Source organism: Cibotium barometz, chromosome 57, assembly GCF_041138505.1.
Source record: "Cibotium barometz isolate CiBa-2024 chromosome 57, ASM4113850v1, whole genome shotgun sequence".
In the NCBI taxonomy this organism is placed as follows: Eukaryota; Viridiplantae; Streptophyta; class Polypodiopsida; order Cyatheales; family Cibotiaceae; genus Cibotium; species Cibotium barometz.
The window spans coordinates 22,949,063-22,970,844 of record NC_141102.1 but is presented as its reverse complement, the minus strand read 5'-3'; the positions used below and the strand labels follow the sequence as shown (position 1 = coordinate 22,970,844).

The 21,782-nt window shown below is 41.2% G+C and overlaps 1 protein-coding gene across 1 annotated transcript; it reads right to left on the bottom strand.

Moving 5' to 3' along the window:
- Positions 1-5,838: 5,838 nt before the first annotated feature.
- Positions 5,839-19,287, bottom strand: LOC147606567 (beta-hexosaminidase 2-like). The gene is made up of 3 exons (XM_086791779.1): positions 18,403-19,287; positions 17,379-18,325; positions 5,839-5,997 (listed from the first exon to the last, which is right to left on the bottom strand). The coding sequence occupies exons 1-2, from the start codon at positions 19,211-19,213 to the stop codon at positions 17,379-17,381; spliced, it is 1,758 nt and encodes a 585-aa protein (XP_086647905.1). The 5' UTR covers positions 19,214-19,287; the 3' UTR covers positions 5,839-5,997.
- Positions 19,288-21,782: the final 2,495 nt, after the last annotated feature.

Here is a 21,782-nt window from a genome sequence, read left to right as displayed (position 1 = left end):
AAAATTGTGCAGACGACGACATTGAAAAAATTAGTTTTTAAAATTTTAACTTTTTTTCAATTATTTTCTTGTATTGAGAGTAGTTTTCTTTAATGAATTTATTCAGAGCCTTTTAGGTGGAGAATAGTTTTTAATAATTTTCTTGTATTGAGAGTATTTATCTAAAATGAATTTATTTAGAGCCTTACATGTGGAGCCTTAAAAAATCTTCTAGATATTCAGTACATGCATTCATTTGGTGCATGATTTTTATTATAACTGGTATGCTAGCCATAATAACACGGGTTGCAATGGTCAAGAATTGGTGTCACTTGCCCTTATTTTCAAATAAGAAATTCCTAGTAGCATATGACGTAGTTGTATAACTCGAGTGGTTAGGTTAGGGTTCGGGGTCGGGTTCGGGTTCGGGTTTGGGTTGTGTTAGATTTAACCATGGTTAGTTTAGTTGTGTATAAAAGGCCATCTTGATGCCTTAATCTTTGTATTGACCAACATCAGGAGCAAGGAGGTGACGTTCTCTGTCTGTTAATTTTCATTTTTGAACACTCACGTCGTAAATGAGATTCTCTCTCTCTCTCTCTCTCTCTCTCTCTCTCTCTCATACACTCAATTATACACACACATACTAAAACACACTCATGTACACATACATTCACATCTTGCATGCATCACTACTCCCCACAAATGCAAACACAAAGATAAACACAAATGCATCTCTCTCTCTCTCTCTCTCTCTCTCTCTCTCTCTCTCTCCCCCCCCCCATACACTCACGTTTACACACACAAACTAACACACACTCATATAATACACTCTTAATACACACGTCATTTGTACACTAGAATTTGAACTCATTTGCAATGTTGTATGTTGTAGAATGACTTCATCAACCCGATCTCGAAAAGCTCATCAACAAACCTGACATCATTAACATTTCTCAACCAACATTGTCTAAGAGCACTGAAAATGCAAGGCCAAGTGAGATTGTCTCAAATGTGATCCAAGAAACAATTGTTGCAAGCTCCTCTACCCCACAGAGCTCTCAAAAAAGAGTTGTCAGGCAGGCAATCAGTGGAAGAGGAGGACGAGAACTTGCTCTCCCTACCTAAAAATTTTGGGAGGCTAGTGCAAACTGAGATGTTGCAGGACTGGTTGTCTTCACACTTTTTTGATGATGTGAGACTTCCACGTGTACCATTGAATAGGCTCTGTGTGAATCCAGTCATTTGAACTACATACGACCATCTTTTGTAACTTGAAGAGAGTTTCAATAAGCACAGTTATGTGCCATTGATGGGAGAGTTCATTGTTTCTAAGAGTTTTCTCGGGGAAGCCCCCCAAGAACATAACCCTAAGGACCCAAGATGGAAAAATGGATTTTAGTGGCAACAATCGAATATGTTTGATGAAAAGCTCAACGAAACACAGAAGTGGGCTCACCTTACTAGGAAAAATTTAGTTGTTTGGGACGCAAACCATACACTTGTGTCATGGCTTCAATGCATGAACAAGTTAAATTCACACTTTTTTCTTTGAAATGTTTTCTAATTTTCTTGCAATCTCCAATATAATCTTCTTCATTTTCTTGGATACATAGAATGGTTACATTCGAAGGATATGTATCCTCAAGTTCGGTGTCGTGTCATTTCCTTCACAAAGGAAGAAGAGACAAAGTTATTAATGAACCTTACAAATCTTAATAGGTATATAAATATTTCGTACATTAGACAAGAGGTTCAATGTCTTGTATGTAATTATTCTCTCTAAAGTAATTAATTGTTTTTTTTCATCAGGGTGACTCATGTGAATGTTCCACACACACCAAGCCATGATATTTTTCTTATGCAACGTTTCAATCTAGCAAATCCAAATACTCTGCTATACATAAGCTAACAGAGGATGAACGGAAGTGGGTAAGTGGACAAACCAAGTTGGCACAGTGTCCCAATGGCATTGTTGTCCCAATTTATTTTTCAGGTAATATTTGTGCATACCTCTAACATTTGTGTCAAAGACGTTACTTCTTTAGCTCCAAATTGCCTATAGATAAGGACACTTTGCTAGTCCCTCACTAGAACATTTGGAAGAAAGAGCTTGTTGAGGCTGCATGTGTGCTTGCCAATGAGTTCTTAAGAGAGGACGAAACCTTTGTAATCACTTGCATCGGTGATCATTTTGGTGACATAGTGAAGACAGCAAGAGCGCATGATCTTGCTCTAAAATGCACTTTATATCTTGAGTTGCAAGAGAGTTACCACCATCGCTTTGACGAGACAGATTTCTTTTCTTTTAGTATTGGGAAATTAAAAGAAAACTCTGAATCATTATTCAAACAAATGATGTGTATGCCATGAGTGTGTAGGTAATAATGTTGATTGTTGGGGTGTTTGTTTAACACCCACCGACCTCCAACATATATGAGAGTGAATGGTAAGGATGCATTTGCTATGACCTTTGGGTTTACACACTACACTGACCTTCTGAGTGAGTCGCTCCACCTAAAAGGAAGGCATGCCACTCATATTAGGGGGACAGATAATCAAGCACTATGGGACGTAGCTAAGCGACCCATTGAGACTACAAGGTATAGAATAAACACCGTGCTTTTTATTGGTAATGATTCGATACAATGTAAGACATTGATCTTAAGTTTTTCTTCATTTTGGCAGGGTGGTAATGATTCGATACAATGTAAGACATTGATCTTAAGTTTTTCTTCATTTTGGCAGGTGGCTCCTTGGTACTTTTATAATGGAGAGAGAACTAGTCGTTGATTTCTTTGCAAGGATTGGTGTAATGGCTAAGACATGCAAGGAGCTTTGCCGACATAGTATAAGCATAGAAAATGATTGGTTGTGCTATAATTAGGAATTGGCTCATTTGCAAGATGTACCCAAAGACCTAGGTTTCACGTGGTTTCAAGGTAAAGAATCCAAGAAAATTATTCAAGCAAGCACACAACCTCAAATTTCGTTAGAGGAACTTGGTGTAGACAACCCCAATGGTTGCCAGGGCATGCTTCATATGTACCACGTGGTGCTACTTCTATAGCTCGGTAACTTTCTTACTATCCACCACCACTTGGAGCTACCAATACAGCCCGACAACTTACTTATTATCCACCACCACCAAGATTAGAAATGACATCAGCAATGATGCCATACCCTTATGGTATACTACAACCTAACATGGCCAACCCTGATGGTATACCACAACCTAACATGACCAAGCCATATCAGTATCCAAATTGGGGGGGGGGACCTCCACGACCCAACACAAACCAACAAGATCATGCAACTTCAAGTAGTGTTGATGCCTCACATGGAATATGAGTCATGGAGATGGCCATATCATTAGTTGTTGCCAAAAACACTTATTGTTGTTTTCCATGGATTTTGTATTCATTGTCTCATGTATGGAAGTGACTATTATCAATATCTTGCAAAAGCGTGAAATGTGTTGGTGTGTACATGTGTCAATATCCCGAGAGAGAGAGAGAGAGAGAGAGAGAGAGAGAGAGAGAGAGATGATGATGATGATGACATTATATCGTCCACATGAGGCCAAATAGTGACCTACGGGACCAAAAAGTGATACAGAGTCTCCACCCTAGGGAGGGAGGGTAGTGTGGCAATCAAGTAGATTCTAACGATGCTAAAAAAGGACTCGTGCATAAGTCCCGAGTCTTCGGGGATGAGCCTGTAGTAGTTGCAAAAGACTAGTACAACCCTCTAATAGATGGGGAAACTGAAGTCGGATGTGAGTATAAGCCGGGCAAACAATTAAGAAGTGTTATTCATCCTCAACTGCATAGGTGTCACATAGGGCGCACATGCGATTTTCAACTACAACTCCTCTCCATAAACCACTTTCAATACTTAGGTTGTGCAAGCAGGTACGTAATTGTGTTATGGCCCTGCGAGATCCTGGTGACATGGGTATGCTGAGGTAAGGCTGAGTACATCAAGTGCCGGTTTTCTATAGGTCACCCAACACTCTGGATTGATATGAGTGATATACTATTGTAGCTTAGCTACTTTCTTTCCATCCTCCCATCTGGCTTTTAATGCATCAAGTAGTTGTGTGTTGACACACATAACACATCTGATCGAGAGGAAGGTAACACATCTGATTGAGAGGAAGGTCCAAAAGAGATTCCGTCATCCACCTACGAAACCAGCCTCTAGTGTCCAACACGCATCTCGATGATCGAATCTTGCTTTTGATCGTTTTTTGTAGTTTGGACCCTTCTTTCCAAGCAAATCTAGGTAGTTTGTACTCTTCAAGATTGCGGTTATTTGTGATATATCTATAAGTTCTTTCCAATGCCATCAGCTCAAGTGGTCTACATCCTGTTTCTAAAAGCATGATTGAGAGAGAGAGAGAGAGAGAGAGAGAGAGAGAGAGAAATGTCCTATGTGTTACATGTGAAGTATCTTGCAAAAGTGTGAAATGTGTTGGTGTGTACATGTGTCAATATCCCAAGAGGGAAAGAGAGAAAGACAGAGAGAGTGAGTGAGTGAAAGAGAGACAAATGTCCTATGTGCTACGATTTCAACCAAGAACACTTATTGGTGTTTTCCATGGATTTTATATTCAATGTCTCATATATTGATGAAAAGAATTTTATCAATATCTTGCAAAGAGAGTCTACATGTGAATTGTGAGAGAGAAAGAGAGTGAAAGAGAGTAATGTTAGAGGTACCTATGTGTTACGATTTCAACCGCTCACCAGTTTCGCAAAACTACTCGCCCGTAATTGCTTGCAAAAAAAGCACCCAGCTCTCGACTTTGGATTGAATTCTAAACCACCTACATCATGAGCTAATCTAATGCCTTTTGATGAGGCCACCAGGCAAACCTTTGGAGATAGTGAGGAGGTGTCGTCTTGATAAATACAAGTATTGGATACTTTTTGGTCAACACTCCATTTATGCAACTTGGGTTTTCACAAAGACCGTGACTAATGAAGCCATGACTCCATGGTCTATCAATAGACCCACTACTAGAGGGCTCCCTCGGTTCACTCAATGACTGGTTTTTTGATGTTTCCTGCCACTCTACAAACTATCAACAGACCCACTAATAGATGGCTCTCTTGGTCCACTCAATGACTCTGATTGCTAACCACCACTCATTGATTGGTTTTTTGACATTTCCTACACTCTACAGTCTATCAATAGACCCACTACTAGATGGCTCTCTCGGTCCACTCAATGACTCTGATTGTTAACCTATATTCTATGCAACCACCTAGTCCTATGCATTAGCCCAAATCGAGTCTTTTACAGAAGCATACCAACTGCTCATCTCATCACAGACAACATTCCTGCTCACCCTCATCTCAAGTGTGACGACAAGGTTACAATATCTGTACCCCTTTTTCTCAAGGGAGTAACCAATGAACACACATTTTTTAACCTTTGGATCTAACTTATTGCATAGCTCATTAGGAATATGTATATATATAATACATCCAAACACTTTCAAGTGTGACATGTCTGGTTTTTTGTCACCATACTTCTCCTCTAGAGTCATACGATGCATGACCACTATAGGGGTCCCGTTCATAATGAAAATTGCAATCACAAACTACTTCATCTCAATAATGGTGAGGCATGCCCTTCTCAACCAAATCAATGCACAAGCAACCTCTGCAAATGTGAATATCCTTTCTCTCAGCAACACCATTTTGCTATTGAATTTTCTACATGTGAATCACCTCTGAATTCCATGCTTTCTCAAGTATTCATTGAGCTTATTACATAAGTACTCTCCCCATCCATCTGACTTTAGACAATTAACTTACAAACATGTTTGCTTTTCATTCAACATTCTGATTTTTAAAAGTGAGTAAACATTTTATTTTTCTCTTTTATGAAATAGACCCACATCTTCCTTGTGTGGTCACATCAATGAAAGATATATAGTAATGGAATCCTCCCATTTAATGTATTGGAGAAGCACTTTGCCCATCCATCTGACCTTCGGCATTTAACCTGCAAACATGTTTACTTTTCAGATAACATTTTGAAATTTTGAAAATGAGTACACACTTTATTTTTCTCTTTCATGAAGTAGACCCACAACCGTTCCTTGTGTGGTCACATCAATGAAAGATTCATGGTAAATGACATCCTCCCATTGATGCCATCTTTATCAGCTCTCCCATACATCTGAGTGCAACACATTAAGTACACTCTTACTTACATTTTGTCATGTGGAAATACATTCTTTGTTTTCTTTCCAAACTGACATGCTTTATGCTTCTCGTTCTTAATGTATTCTATCCACCTTAAACTTTGGCAAGCATGTAACAATTTTTAAATTTTGCATAAACTTCAAGCTCGCTGTTCATTCACATGACTAATACGTTTATGCCAGATATCTGTATCGACCATAACACCTACACCTTATGCAAACATAACAGCTTTCACCTTAAGCATGCTTACATACAAAGTAAACATTATGTCAACTCTTTTGCTCTTCGTAACTAAACAACATTTGTGGTTGAAGTCCTCAACATAGCAAGTCTCAAGGTTAAACCAAACCTACAAATTTGCTCAATCATTTGCCCAATAGAAACCAAACCTACAAATCTACTCAATCATTTGCCCAATAGAAACCAAATTCTTTGCTATATTAGGCACATGAAGTACATCGGCCAAGTTCCTCATTATGCCATCCTGCATAGCCAATGGCATATTCCCAATGTGAGCAATAGGATGAGCCGTGTCATCCCCTTTCTCTATATAACTTGGTTTTTCCAAATTTTTAACTTCTCTAAACCACTCACCACCATGACAAGTCATGTGGTTAGAGGCTCTCGAATCCACATATCATACATCATTACCATTCGTAGATACATCTATAGTCACTAAATTCAGCATGTGTTGTATAACAAATAAATGCTCACATCCATCTTCAACCTTCTTGCTTGAAGATGTATAATTATTTTGCTATAACTTGCCATTTTTTATGTCACTCTGCTTCTTGCGACATTCTGCTACAAAGTGATCTCGTTTGCCACAATAAAAGTAATCATTTGAACCTGATCTCCCAATTGGTTCCTTGACAATTACCTCAGCCTCTCTGGATCCCCCTGCCTTGAGACTGGCTTCTTCCACCTATGTGTGTTTGCTACTGTTGTGAATCATTTGATTGTTACTATCTACAATTCTAATTTCTAAAACGGCCACCACCTTGGCCTTGACTGCCGATTCCTCTACCTAAACTTGAATAGAAGACCTGTTTTAAAGTATTCATGCTTTGGGAGGAAGATTCTTTACCAAAGATTTCTCTTTTATGATTAACATAGATACTAGATCTCGAAAGTTGGGAACATTCTCTCTTACAGCAATAGAGGTCTTGGGCTTGTATTCTTTACCAAGCTCATTCAAGCAGATGCTCAACAAGTTATCGTCTTCCCCACTGAGACGTGAATAGATCCAAGGAATTCAACAATACCCTTAATCTTTAACGCAAGTCATGATGGACATGTTCTTCTTCTCTACTGTATGCAGCTGGCGTACGTGTTTTGGTACATTGTGTGCATGGTATGCATGCAAGAGAAGAAAAGATGGTGGATGATTGGGATCATATCGACGAGATGGGTCATGGAGGGTGGGGTGATTGGGAAGCTGAGGAGGAGATGAAGAGGCTAAGAGAGCGCCAAGAAGAAGAGTACGTCACCAAGAGGCGACAACAAGACTAGATAAATGACTACATGCAATGTCAACAACGTCAAGAAAACCTTCACCCTGGCAAGGTATGTATCAGTATCCTAGCTGAGTTGGTTAGCGTTTCTCCATGTGTAGTACAATTGTATTCTGTTCTAGAAAATCACCTAATAAGGTGGAGCTTGGGAAATGGCTCCAACAAGAAGTCTTCCATGAGAAAGTAATCTCGCAAGTTTTTGACCTGGGAAAAGGGTTTTTTAATGTGCTCTTCATTAAATCGGTTGTCGATCTATTTGAGCTCCTATCTTTATGGGCTCAAAATTGGTGCATGCAATGCCCTTCAACCCTTCCTTGACATCAACAAAAGCTTAAGGGAAGCCTACCCTGTTTGGGTGGAGATTGTTGGGCTGCCACCTTGGCTAATGCTAATACTGAAACATGTGGCAAGTGCACTAGGCCCGGTACTCTTCATGCCAAGGGATGATGATAATAGTCAATAATCCAATAAGGTGTGCATCTCATGGAACATGCTAATGGAAACCCCCAAGACAAAAGAAATGGATTTAGGAGAGTTAGGGAAAATGGAATTGATTCTATTTGGGGGCTTCCCGAGTCCTATTTCAAATGTGGAGGGCTGGGGCATATAGCAAGAGCATGTCGGCTAGAAAGAAAATTGAATAAAGAAAAAAAATAAGGTAGCTCAGATGGGGGGAGCAAAGCTGGTTCTTTTAACATGCAGGGAGTTAAAGATAATAAGGGGAAAGGGAAGGAAACCATAGTGGATTCATAGCTTGAAGGAAAAGGTTGGACAAAGGTGAGAGAGACAAGCCTAAGGGGGGGAGTAATTTGAGGAAAATCAAAGACAAAGCAAGGAAAAACCTAATAAAAATAGGTAGTAAAGGGGTGGGGTGGAGCAAAGCCATGGAAGGGTTGAGCCCTCCTGTATATTCCAACCCATTCAGCCCCCTTGGGAAGGATAGTGAAACATCATCAATGGGGAAATTCAATTGGCAAAGTAGACGCGCTGCTTGGAGGGAAATGCAAACAAGAACAAGGGTAGAAGTAGGGGGTGAAGAAGAGGTGGAGGTTAAGATGGTCCTAGCTACTGCCATATAATGATCATGGACAACATGGTTAAACGATGCACATGGAATGTTAAGGGGTTGAAAGACCCCCAAAAAAAGTCTTCTGGGGATTGGTTAAAGTTTGGGATCCACCTATAATGGCTATCCAAGAACATAACCTTTTTGGGACTCGAGTAGGGAGGAAGGAAAGCTTTAGAGACTAGGTAGTGTTTTATGTGGGTGTAAAAGCTAGATTCAATGGGGTTCTAACTATCATTAAAAAAAACTTTAAACCTGACATAATTGCTAATCATCCTAGTGGTGGTAGGATTCTAGTTATTGAAGTTCAGATAGAAGGAGAGAGGGTGTGGATCAGTAACATTAATGAGACTCACAATCACAAAATTAGAGGAGAGATGTGGGAGTGGATAACAAGATTGGATGCTCAGTGTCCTTGTATTCTGATGGGGGACTTTAACTTGGTGGAGAGCTAAGAGATAAATGTGGGTTACCACAGTATTGACAGGACATGAAAAAAAGAAATAGGAATTATTAAGAGGAAGGATGGTGCTAATTGATGGTTGGGAAATAGGACCATGGGGATCTGACCTGGGACAAACTTATTTTAGCTTGCAATATCTTTCATCATCTACTAGACTGGATAGGGTGTTCCTTAGTCATTAAGCCTCTTGGGTACCACATACATTTTGGGCTAAAATTGAAACCACCTCTGTGTTATCTAATCATATGCCTCTCTTTAGGGTTGGCAGACAACAAATTGGAGGGGGGAGGAACATAAAAGGTTCCTAGGAGGAGACTGAGAGTAAATAACTTGCTGGATGAAAGATGAATTATTTGTTTTTCTCACAAAAAAGGCTATCAATAGGTTAAAGAACAAGGATAAAGGGAGGGTTCCTAGAAGAAGTGTGCCAATGAAAAGTAAGGTATCATTAGAAGAGTGGGTAAACTGAGAGCCTTGCAAAGAAGCCAAGAAAGGAAACACGGGGGGGGGGGGGGGGGGGGGGGGGACTTATTGGAAACTTTACAAAAGAAGAGACAGAAGGGAAACTTATCTAGGGGGGAGATTAATCAGTATGTAGAATGTGAGGAATATCTAAGGATAGAAGATGTTAAGCTAGCTAAGGAAAGAGAAAGAGGGAACATGTAGGCTTTATTAAATAATTGTAGAAAACTAGCTAGATATTTGTTTGGGTTAACCAAAGATAGTGGGAACAAGAAATTACATGGCCAAGTTAGTGATGAGACAGGTTAAGAACTGAGTGACATATATCAGATTGCTTCAAAATGGGTCAACTTCTTAGGCAACACATTGAGCCTTAAAGAGGATGTTTCACAAGATAGATTTCAGGTAAAAACTGAGTTTCTAGATCTGGTCAAGAAAGGCATACCAAGTGATAGAGCCAGAGGGATATTGAGATGGATGAATGCTCGGAGGCATTGCAAAATCTCGGTAAAGAGAAGTCTCTTAGATGGAATGGACTAGAATTCTTTATTGCCTTTTGGGTTCCCCTGAAGGATTGGGTATGGTACCCTTGCAAAAAAGCTTTTGCCACAGGAAGAAGATTTTAGGCAAAACTGAGTTTCTAGATCTAGTCAGGAAAGGCATACCAAGTGATAGGCCAGGTGGCTGGAGAGGGATATTGAGATGGATGAATACTCGGAGGAGGCATTGCAAAATCTGGGTAAAGAGAAGTCTCTTGGATGGAATGGACTATAAGTAGAATTCTTTATTGCCTTTTGGGTTCCCCTGCTGAAGGATTGGGTATGGTACCCTTGCAAAAAAGCTTTTGCCACAGGAAGAATGGACAATGACCTAAGGGAGGGAATGATCAAATTGATACCTAAACAATTTTCTTGTAGCAATTTTAATCACTAGAGACCTATTACTCTTCTCATTGTAGTATATAAAATTCTTGCCAAAGTGATAACATTGAGAATTAGCCCATCTTTGCAGGAGGTGATTTCCAATAAACAACATGGGTTCATCAAAGGAAGATCTATATATGATAACATCTTCTCATCATTAATAGGAAAGGAAATTTCCCAAAGGACCAGTCAAGAATGTGTCATCCTTTAACTGGATCTAGAAAAAGCTTACGACAGAGTACATTGGTGTTTTGTAGCAAGAGTATTGGACAAACTGGGATTTGGGAATAGAATTGCCACATGTATATATACTCTTACAGCTGGAGCTGTTTCAAAGTTGAGATTAATAGATCAGTGAGGCAAGGCTTCCCCTTGGCCCCTCTTTTATTTGTTGTGGCTTCCCACCTCTCCTTGTTTCTCTAGAGGATGTTGTAGAAAGACGAGCAATATCACGATTGAAACTTAAGAATGGGGAACAAATGATAATCTAATGTTTTACTGATGTCTCCTTGGTATTCTTGAAAGATGAGAATGAGAATGTGTGGAAGGCTCTGCGGATAGTGCAGCTATTTGCCAAGGACTCTCGCTCCAAATGTAACATTCATAAATCTAGAATCATTAGCTTGACTGAGGAGGACAACTTTGATATGAAAAGATAGGGGTGTGAAGTCATCAGAAGAGGTCAAATCATCAAGCACCTGGGGGGGATACCTTTGGGGGTGGGTGTGACTAAAAAGGAGCTGACTAATTGGGCCATGGAAAGATTTCATGGTAAGCTCAAAAAATGGGAAGGGGTTAGAGTGCCATTTCATAACATGTTGGCCATTGTTAATACAGTTTTGAACGCCTATATTATGTTCCTTTGGCCTATGATTGAATTTATAAAATGCCATTGGAAAAAGATTATTGCACCCATAAGGGACTTTTGTGGAGAAATGGAAAGGATGGCAAGAGTGTACCTGCATGGCTGGCCTGGGACAAGGTTGGCATGCCCAAATAAATGGGGGGACTGGGGATTCTACATCTTCCTACTCATGCGAAGGCCAAAGTTGCAATGAGCCTTCCTAAATTCTTACATTAGGATGGAATCTAGACCAGGATGCTCAGAGAAGTGGTGGAAGAATCTGAGGTACAATTTTAGTGCAAATGGGTGGGACTGGATTGGAGGTAAAAGATGTTGTCTTTTGCACCTCTAAAAATAGCTAGTTCTCCCTTCTGCAAATTCTTGTGTCTTAACTGGAACAAGGTGATGGGCTTTATTGAATGGGATGGGTGCACTAGAGATTCTGGGAACTCATGCCTTAATCTAAATATCTGGTGGACTCACAGATTTAATCCCCCTAGCTCAAATCGATGTCACAACATCTAGAAAACTAAATAACAAGGGGGTAAGAAGATTAGGGGAGTTAAGGGACTATATACTAATGGGCTGGAAATATCTGCATTAGATAGAAAGAGATTTCATAATCCAACAAAATGAGATAGGGGTGTTGAACTTGGTGTTGGAAGAGCTAGAGAAAGGTTAGACTTGTACTGCCTTTAATGGAAATTCTTGGCTACAGCACTAGACCTAGTTCAATGGGGGCAAATTAGATAAAATATCCACTAAAGCCTTATATGAGCAGATGAGTAAGAGTGATATCAATGCTAGATATTGCAATAGGGCTTGGAAAGTCAAATGGGGATTTAACACCCGAAAAAAGAGATGGAAATTAATTTGGGAGTCCCAGGCTTCAAGAAAGGCCCAAATATTTATCTAGAGAGTGTGTTTGTTAGCCTTGCCTCTTGGGTTTAAGTTACTTCAAAGAAATTTTACTGCGGGAATATGTCCCAAGTGCAAAACAGCCATTGAAGAAGGAAAACATGCATTTTGGGATTGCCCTGCAAATTAGGGGATTTTGGAGCAAAATAGGCAAGTGGGTGGAGGAGAGCCTAGGAATTAAGGGTTCATGGGGGGATTGGCTCTTAGGTAGAATGATGAGTGGGCTAGAGGAGGTGGAGCTTGTATTCTGCATCATTAGATTTTGTCGCTTGTGTGGACTATGGGTTTTTAGAAATATATTGATCTTTGATAAAGTAGCTAATCATCAGGGGATAGATGTGATAGAAATGATGTTCAAATGTGTACATTATTGCCGGTCTATATAGATGTGATAGAAATGATGTTCAAATGTGTACATTATTGCCGGTCTATATAGATGTGATAGAAATGATGTTCAAATGTGTACATTATTGCCGGTCTATATATCATACTAATAAGCTGAATAGTAATGAATTTATCGAGGCAGTCCAGGCTCTATAGAGAGGGATTAGATGATACAGACATCAACCTGATAGGATATTTCCACATACTATGAATTCCTAATAATGGATGGCTTGCTGCAAGTCTATACGTGGAAGGATGTGAGGGCCAATAATCCCAAATTTGGGCCCAAAACTTGGAGATGGTATCTGAAGAAAGAGAAGCAGCCTGTGGACATCTTCATGGCATTAATTGAAAACCTTGTGAGAAAAAGACCAGCAGTTAAGATTTGGACCAAGGGAGGCTATTATGAGGAGAAAACTTCAAAGGGATTTACTTCATAAATTCTACTGATCTTTACATTGAATCAAGAAATTTCTTGTGAGAAAACAATGGTGCCAATTGTTGATAACTAATGTCATTTAGTGCAAAAAAGGATGTTTTCTTCGTGGACACAAGCACGCTCCGCCATAAGCCCAAAAAAAAAGAGGACCACAAGTTCCAAATTAGGCCATGCTCAATGAAAAAGGGTGGGCTCTCAAGCACTAGTACTCCAAGTCATGGATGGGGAATGTAAGACCTAATGGTTGAGTGGATCATTCGGGTGCTTACAATGTCACATATGTAAAATACAAGTATATATGGATCTTTGTTTACCATGCACCTGTTTGCTATTCCCTCATTAAAGAGCCAGAGATTCCGAACAAGTTTCAAGGCACAGGTTTGGGTAGCGTGGCTCTACAATAGTTGAATTAGAATATGATCCAATCACAATTATAAGCTACTTGGACTCTTATGATGGTGTCAGTGACATTGGAGTTGTCCAATTAGAAGAACACATAGTGGAAGTGGCCCTAACAAAGGAGATAATTGCATAAGCTTTTGGATTGCCAGCCATGGAGAAGTAGCCTAGGATGTCATTGATTATCATCTTGATTTGAGATCTTATGTGAAGAAATGGCATAGGTTCCATGCTAATGTGATGTTCAACAAAATAGTTGATCCTATACTAGAATAGGGCATAGTGTATGGTAACACACATGTGAAGTAAACTGACATACACAATAGGGTAATACCCAAATACATGTTTGCTTTAGCAAGAGGCATCTAACTGGCCCAGAAAGGCCTCAGAAAATGCATGGTGATACCCCTCTCTAGGATCAATAGAATGGTCAACCAAATGTCTAAGATCCACATAAGAGGGAGAAGATCCAAATATAAGTAGGGTCTAAGAACATGTAGTCTCTCTACTATAATTAGAGGGAGAAAGTGAATCATATGACCATGAGGATAAGTTATTGTTGCTATAATAAAATCTCTAGTTTGGACAGAAAAGGCTAGGAGTATGCAGAGATCAGTCAACATGGAGCAGCTCATCAAGTAACATGAAGAAGAAATCTAAAAGATCAAGGCTCTAGAAAGACATCCAAGGAACATGAAACCAAGCTCAAGCTGATGTTGAAAAACACAGGATGCAATACAAAATGAAGCTAAAAAAGGGAAAGAAGTTGAATCGGTGCAAGACAAGGAGAAGGCTGCTAGGGTAGAAGATCAACTCAATGAAGTGAAGAAGTAGTTGAATGAATCTAGGGAAAACTTCATGTTATAGCTACAAAGGTTTTAGGAAGAAGAAAAGAAGTCAGAGCAAAGGAATCTAGAAAAACACGATGACTCAGGAGCCCTTGTGAATGAAAAATGGAAGAGTTAAGGAAAGAATGCCATAGGTTAAAAGGTGAAGCCGAAGAGAAGTCCAAGGAGTTAAACTCTACTTTGCAAGCACAAGCTAACATTGAAATAGATACTTTCTATTTCTGCACACTTAGGACACCTAAGCAAACCCAATCTCTTTAGAGTTCCACTTTGCTCCTGTCACAATGACCAAAAGATAGAGAGAGTTCTTCTTCCAAGTTTTTAGGAACATACTAGAACTCTTGATAATTTTATAGGTTCTGTGTTTTGTGTTCTGTGTTTTGTGTTTTGTGTGCGTGCGCACGCGTGTGTGTGTGTGTGTGTGTGTGTGTGTGAGAGAGAGAGAGAGAGAGAGAGAGAGAGAGAGAGAGAGAGAAAGTTTGGACTACATTATAATTGTAAGTTCTTTAACTTGTTTTCATGTTGTGGGATGTGGATATTTTGAAGGTGGAGACTAAAATGGAAATATTCCAATGTTTGTGAGGTGGCTTTCTAGAATCATTTTCTATACAGATCCAATGGAATTATGCTAGGAGAGGGTGGTGTCTATTACATCATGGACTAGCATAGTTGGAATAGACCCAGTCAACTGATATACATGTCTGTCACATACAGGATGACTTATTAGCCATTGGATGTGGCAACTTCTTTCATTTAGATTGTACCACTCGCTAGTTGTGGTCCACCACTGAGCAAGGTGTCCAATTTATAGCTACAATGTCACATTATCTGCATAGCATGTCTTAGGTATGGATAACCTCTATCTAGGCATAACTAATATAGAACCAACTGGCGAAAACCCATTTATCACACTACTTGGGTTGCATGGAGGGAGGGCCATAATGGTAGCCACAATGATATTCGCAAGGCTTCAAGGAGCTAGAAAATTGAGATCGAGTGGACAACAAAGGAGTTTGGGACCAAGGTGCTAGCACGTGCATTAGAGGAGAGCAAGTGCATTGCATTAGTGTGTATAGGTGGTGCTAATCTGCGTAATGCTGATCCAAGTAGTTCGTTCTCAACAATAGATGAGTAGCATGTTTAATCTACTGAGGAGATAACATGAGTAGATTGGGATCTTGGTGCTAATTTTACCCTATGGACATTGAGGCATTATCGGTTCAAGCATCTAGGGCTGAGAGGGCACTTGAGATGTTTTTCACATAAGATAGTTTCTTCCCGCTCCATAGGCCCTAGGGAGCACTGTGATTATGAACTGAGAGCAGTACAAGTTCCTCATACACACCAATGGGTAGTAGAGTAGTCTAGGTCGTCTCTCTAGTGACTAAACCCAAAGTAGCTGGGTTAGCACTATCCATTGTGTATTCATTTTATCTTCATATCCATGTATCTTTGTACTTTTGTCTAGTGACTAAACCTAGAGTAGCTAGGTTAGGACTTATGTATTTATCTCTTTTAATTATGACACGTATAGGTCTTTGATCATGACATATGTACGTGGGTTTGTAAATTTACACTTGATGTATTTGAAATACATTTATTTTATTGTTGAGCCTTTTTTTAAAAAGTATTTAGTCTCTCTCTCTCTCTCTCTCTCTCTCTCTCTCTCTCTCTTTGACACTTAGACACACACACGTGTATGCATATGCACACACTTTGCCCATTAAGGCTTAATGCATCAGTCCTTAATACCTTATGACCTTGACACCTTAATGCATAAGTCCTTTAATATCCTATGCCTTATGGCCTTAATGCCCAATGCTTTCTTATGGCCTCGAAATTGGATTGTACAAGTCCTAATGCAAACGTGCTCAAATGATGACTAACCTTTGCAAGTGTGTACACCCATACTCATGCAAAGTTTAGTAACCATTCGTGAATGTTTGCATTATTTTTCATTTGCACAACCCAATTTTGAGGTGGCTCCCTAAAGACATTAAAAAGCAAGCCCCTAGCCCTAATGTTCTAACCAAATGTCCTCATATGTGGCCAACAAACTTTGCATGAGTGTGGGTGGGATCCATATGCTTACTTTGCCACCAAACTTTGCATGAGTTTGGGTGGGGTCCACATGAATATCCTTGCAAAGTTTGGTCACCATCAAAGCATGTTTGCATTATATGCACACTCCAATGTTGAGGGGTCTCTCTTGACCTTAGAGAGTCCCCTCTAAATTGGGTTGTGTGCGGGTGACAAAAAAGATACAAACATACTCCGATGATAACCCTAAACTTTGCAAGGGTGTCCACATAAACCCCACCCATAGTCATGCAAGGTTTGGTGGCCATCCACCAAGCACGATTGGTTAGAATGTTGGTGCTAGGGGCCTACTTAATAATGTCTCTTGGCCTCGAAATTGGGTTATATGAGTGATAAATGATACAAAAGTGCTGCAATGGTAGACCAAACTTTGCAAGGGTGTGTAAGTGGGTCCCACCCAAACCCCACGCACACTCATCTAAAGTTTGGTAACCATCCGAGTTTTGGTACCAAGGGCATACTTTTTAATGTCTTGGCCCCATCCACACTCATGCAAAGTTTGATGACCACCATGCACGTTTGGTCAGAATGTTAAGGCCCTGGGCCTACTTTTTAATCTCTCTTTGCTTTAGGGAGGCCCCGTCCTTGGGTTGTGCAGGTGACAAACAATGAAGCTAATTGATCTTCAAACTCTAGAGCTCAAATGAAGAGAGCAAGTGCCAACGTAGCTCTCTTGGTCGGTCCTTGCACCTATGGTTGTATTTACAAAGACAACAACATGATATGCTTTGAAGATGCTACAAGATAAGAGGGTCTTATAGCCAAGCGTGTTGATATATATATTGTATAGGAAAAAAATGAATAAAAAAATTATGTACCTAGATGTAGTTGCATTGGCCTGGATTCTTCAAGCACCACATTGGTTGAAGTGGCATGGCCTTGATGCCTCGGGAGAGTAGGCGATAACGCCAATCATTGAGGCGGTAGAGGGCGTCCACCGACCGTCTTTGGCCGTCGCTGTCTCGGTTGCCGGACCACAGAGACTCAGCCAGGGCCGACGCCCGAGGCCACAACAGCCCGTCCAACACCGCGCCGTCCGCCTGCTCGGACCAAAGCGACGCCTCCCCGCCCACCACCAGCTCAGCCTCATGCCCTGTCAGATTGAAAGCTATGTCGTAGTCGTAGATCCTCTGCCACGTCTTGTACGGCGCGCACCACGAGCCCCCGCTCCCGCCGTAGTTATAAGACGGAACCCCTGGCGACGGGTTCACCTCCACGTCGACGTCGGTACTGTTGCCGACAAAGCTACCACGGCCGCAGTCCAAGTAATAAAAATCTGATGACGCGACGATTGTGCGGTAGCCTGCCGACGTGAGACGCTTGGTGTTGAGGGGTCCGTTGTTCCACGTCTCCAGAATGGTGGTCTCGGGGGGTAAAACGGACGGGCTTACGTGGACATGGTTGTCGAGTAGGACGTCCTCCCAGTAGACGGCCGTTTTGTTGTTGTGGGAGGTTATGTGGGGGTGGGTGACGTGGACAAACTTCTGTAGAAGCTCGGATAGAGTTCCACCGTCGCGGACGTAGGCGGCGATGTCCGGGCTGGCCATCCAGCAGGCGGCGACGATCTCGTCACTGCCACCGTGGAAGAGGTGATCGGGGAAAGCAGAGGCCACGTCATCGATCACATTCTTGACGACACGGTAGGTGTCGGGGAGCAGGGGGTTGAGCTGGCCTGGAGCTGGCTCCAACGCCATGCTTGGCCACCAGAATTCGTCCCGGCATGTCACAATGTGAGGGTAAGCGCCGCCCCATGAGCCGCTGTGGCCTGCCGGACGGACAAAAAAACCAGGCTGCTCAGAGTGTGGAAAGGAGAAATGTCAAAACATCGGAGAGTTGATTTACCGGGCATATCGATCTCCGGCACGAGGCGCACGCCGTACGACCGGCTGTAGGCAACCAGGCGACGGATGTCGGCAGCAGAGTACACGAACTCCGTGCCCAGCGATCCCTTGTTTGCGAGCTCTGGCTCCGAAGGGAGCTCAATTGGGAAGGACTGCGAGTCGGTGAGGTGCAGATGCAGAACGTTGAGCTTGTTGTGCGCCAGGGCACGCACCGTTCGCAGCAGGTCGTCGACCGGATAGAAGTTGCGCGCCACGTCAAGCAGAACGCCGCGGTAGCCGTATAGCGGGGCGTCCTTTATCATTACGCCTCGTTCCACCACTATACGACCGCCTGCACCGCCTTTACCCGCCCGCCACGTCACCAGCTGCGAGAAAGTCTCCAGGCCGTGGAGCGCCCCCCACACCGTCGCCGCTTCCAACGCTGCCCCCTCGCCGCCGCCGTCCGTCACTACCAACGTGTATGATTCATCCACGCCCTGTTGCAGATCCGCCAGCAGATCCGCCACTCTTATCGTCAGAAACGCAAGCTCTTCCACCGACGCTGGCGCCTCCAATTGACCTGTTTCTATGACCGGTGAAAGCTGCACTGGAACCCATCTCTCCTTCAATACAAGCCGACGGAACCTTTTAGCTGCCTGCCGTAGCTCCGGGGGGCTTTCGTCCGGCACACGGAAGTAGAAAGACCTAGCCAATGGAATTGCCGGGCCAGAACTCCAAACAACAGACCGCGGTTGAGGCCACAAGAACACCATGCCTTGGCCAAATTGAGCCACCATAGCCACGAACAATACCGCGGCCAGCTTCAGAACCATGTTGCCAAGCCTCAGACCTCGCCGTTGCAGGAGCCAAGAGCAGCCGTAGTTTGAAGGGATCGCAGAGGCATATGGTAAACGGAGCATCAAAAATAAATTAAATCTACCAAAGGTTTTCCAACGCGTGTCGAAAGACTCAGAGTCATAATCAATCTGCCTATCAAAAGTGAACACATCAGCAAAACAAGACCAGACCAGACCCAGTTTGTAGCGGGCTTTCCCACGCTGGGGTTTACCCTTGGCAATGAATTTCAGGTAACATGGCTGTTATCAGAAACTTTGATTTGCCTTGTGAAACTTGACCATGTGCATGTGTATCACTATCATCATGTGTGTGTGTGTGTGTGCGCGTGTGCGATACATCAATATCATCATGTGTATGTGTGTGGTACATCAATATCTTCATGTGTATGTATGCACGATACATCATCATGGTCATCTGAATCTGAGTCGATGTAGTCTACATCCTTGGAAACATAGTCGTAGCAGCTCAAGAGTATGGAACACTCAAGCAAGGTGTCGTAAGAACACTCGTCCCATGCAAACAATGCCAAATCATCCGTGTTGAGGTGGCAAGCAATGAAATAATGAAATCGCCACCCATGACCACGACATCTGGACCATCTGTCACGTACAATCTCCTTATCAAACAAATACCTCCAGTGAACAAGTATCAATGCCTCGAGCTCAAACAACCACTGATGACATGAGTAATCTACCGCATCATAGCGTGAAGTCGGTGAGTGAAGGTCTAGAGGTCTGAGTCTCAAAATGCCAAAGGTATGCGTGAAAGAAGTGAAAGATACGTGATACCAAGCACAAAATGGTAAGTCCAGGTAGCAATCCCGTAGCCACAAAGATAGTGTCTGAGCTGATCTCATGCAATCACAATCAATAAAAGAATCGAAACAATGTCGATGATGATGATGACTATGTGTAGCATGGCAGTTGTAAGAAGGATACTAGTAGTAAGAATAGCCCATGATGTGCTAATACACGTGAACATGCCCCATAAAATCCTTAAGCAAGTGAACAATACCCAATGAAAGCTTGAAGTGTACGAATACCTCACACAAATGTACTCATATGTGAACATGTTACATGACCATGGTACATGGAGATTAAAATATTCTACAAATTGAATAATAGAAGAAATAAACCATCATCACCATAGCATAAAAATCAAAGAACGCATATGTGAACATGTTACATGACCATGGTACATGGAGATTAAAATATTCTACAAATTGAATAATAGAAGAAATAAACCATCATCACCATAGCATAAAAATCAAAGAAAACAAGATTGGGTGCAATCTCCCCCCCGGCATGTGTGGCTCCACTCCCACACGCGGTATTTAAGTCATATTCATAAATTTTACCCTTGGAGCCATAAATAGCATAGCTTTTCCAAAATTGGGCTTTTACAAAATTGAACTTTAGTCCAATGCTTTTAAAGCATCTCATAAAAAATAAACATTGCCCGACATATGTACAATGGGCCAAATCATACAAAATCAAATATTTAGCACACGTGCTCGACTAGATAATCTCGTCCAATGTCCACCTTGGTTGTTCCAAACTCATGATCTATACTTAACATATTCCACAATGCTTTTAAAGCATCTCATAAAAAATAAACATTGCACGACATATGTACAATGGGCCAAATCATACAAAATCAAATATTTAGCACACGTGCTCGACTAGATAATCTCGTCCAATGTCCACCTTGGTTGTTCCAAACTCATGATCTATACTTAACATATTCCACAATGTTATATCACAATTATTTTGGAATCACTCACAAAAATAATTCTAACAAATGCAAATTATTCACTACCATGCTTTACACATGAACTATGTATCACACATAATTAATTCGATTCAATCCCATGATAAAATATTTTGAAAAATCTCACTCGCATGATAGTCCTCCCGTTGAAATTATGTACTTAAAATTGTTAAGTTTGCCCACTTTTGCATCAATTATTCATCAATATGCTCTCTGCATAACACTGATGCCTATATCTATAATAGAACAGGATGCTATACATTTCTTGATGAAAATGCACTAAAATGCTGTAGTCTAGAATCTGTGCTTGCAAACAATGTTTTCTCCACACTTTATTTTTGTTATCTTCTCTTGCAATACATGAAATCTGATCAAACTTAACAAAGAATGCACAAGATTGCATTGCATGCATCCATATTACATTAAACTCTTGCACCGATTCAATCCTTTTACTTTGCATGCACCAAGGTTCATGTAAATGTCTCTTTTTTATTGAATTCTAGCAAGATTCACAAATCTTGCAACACTTCCATGTTCTATCTTCTTTGTGCCATAATCTTAATAAAGATCTTATAAACTTTGCACAAAAATCAAGAAGATTGATAGCAGAGAGCAGGGATTAGATGCTTACAACTATTTCCACCAATCTACACATAAATCTTTGCAAATAAAATGATTTATACACAATCTTCAATAATTTGCACTGTTCCACACAAAATCTTTGAAGAATTGTGCATAACAAGCTTTGAAAACTGTGAACTACCCCAAAAAAAC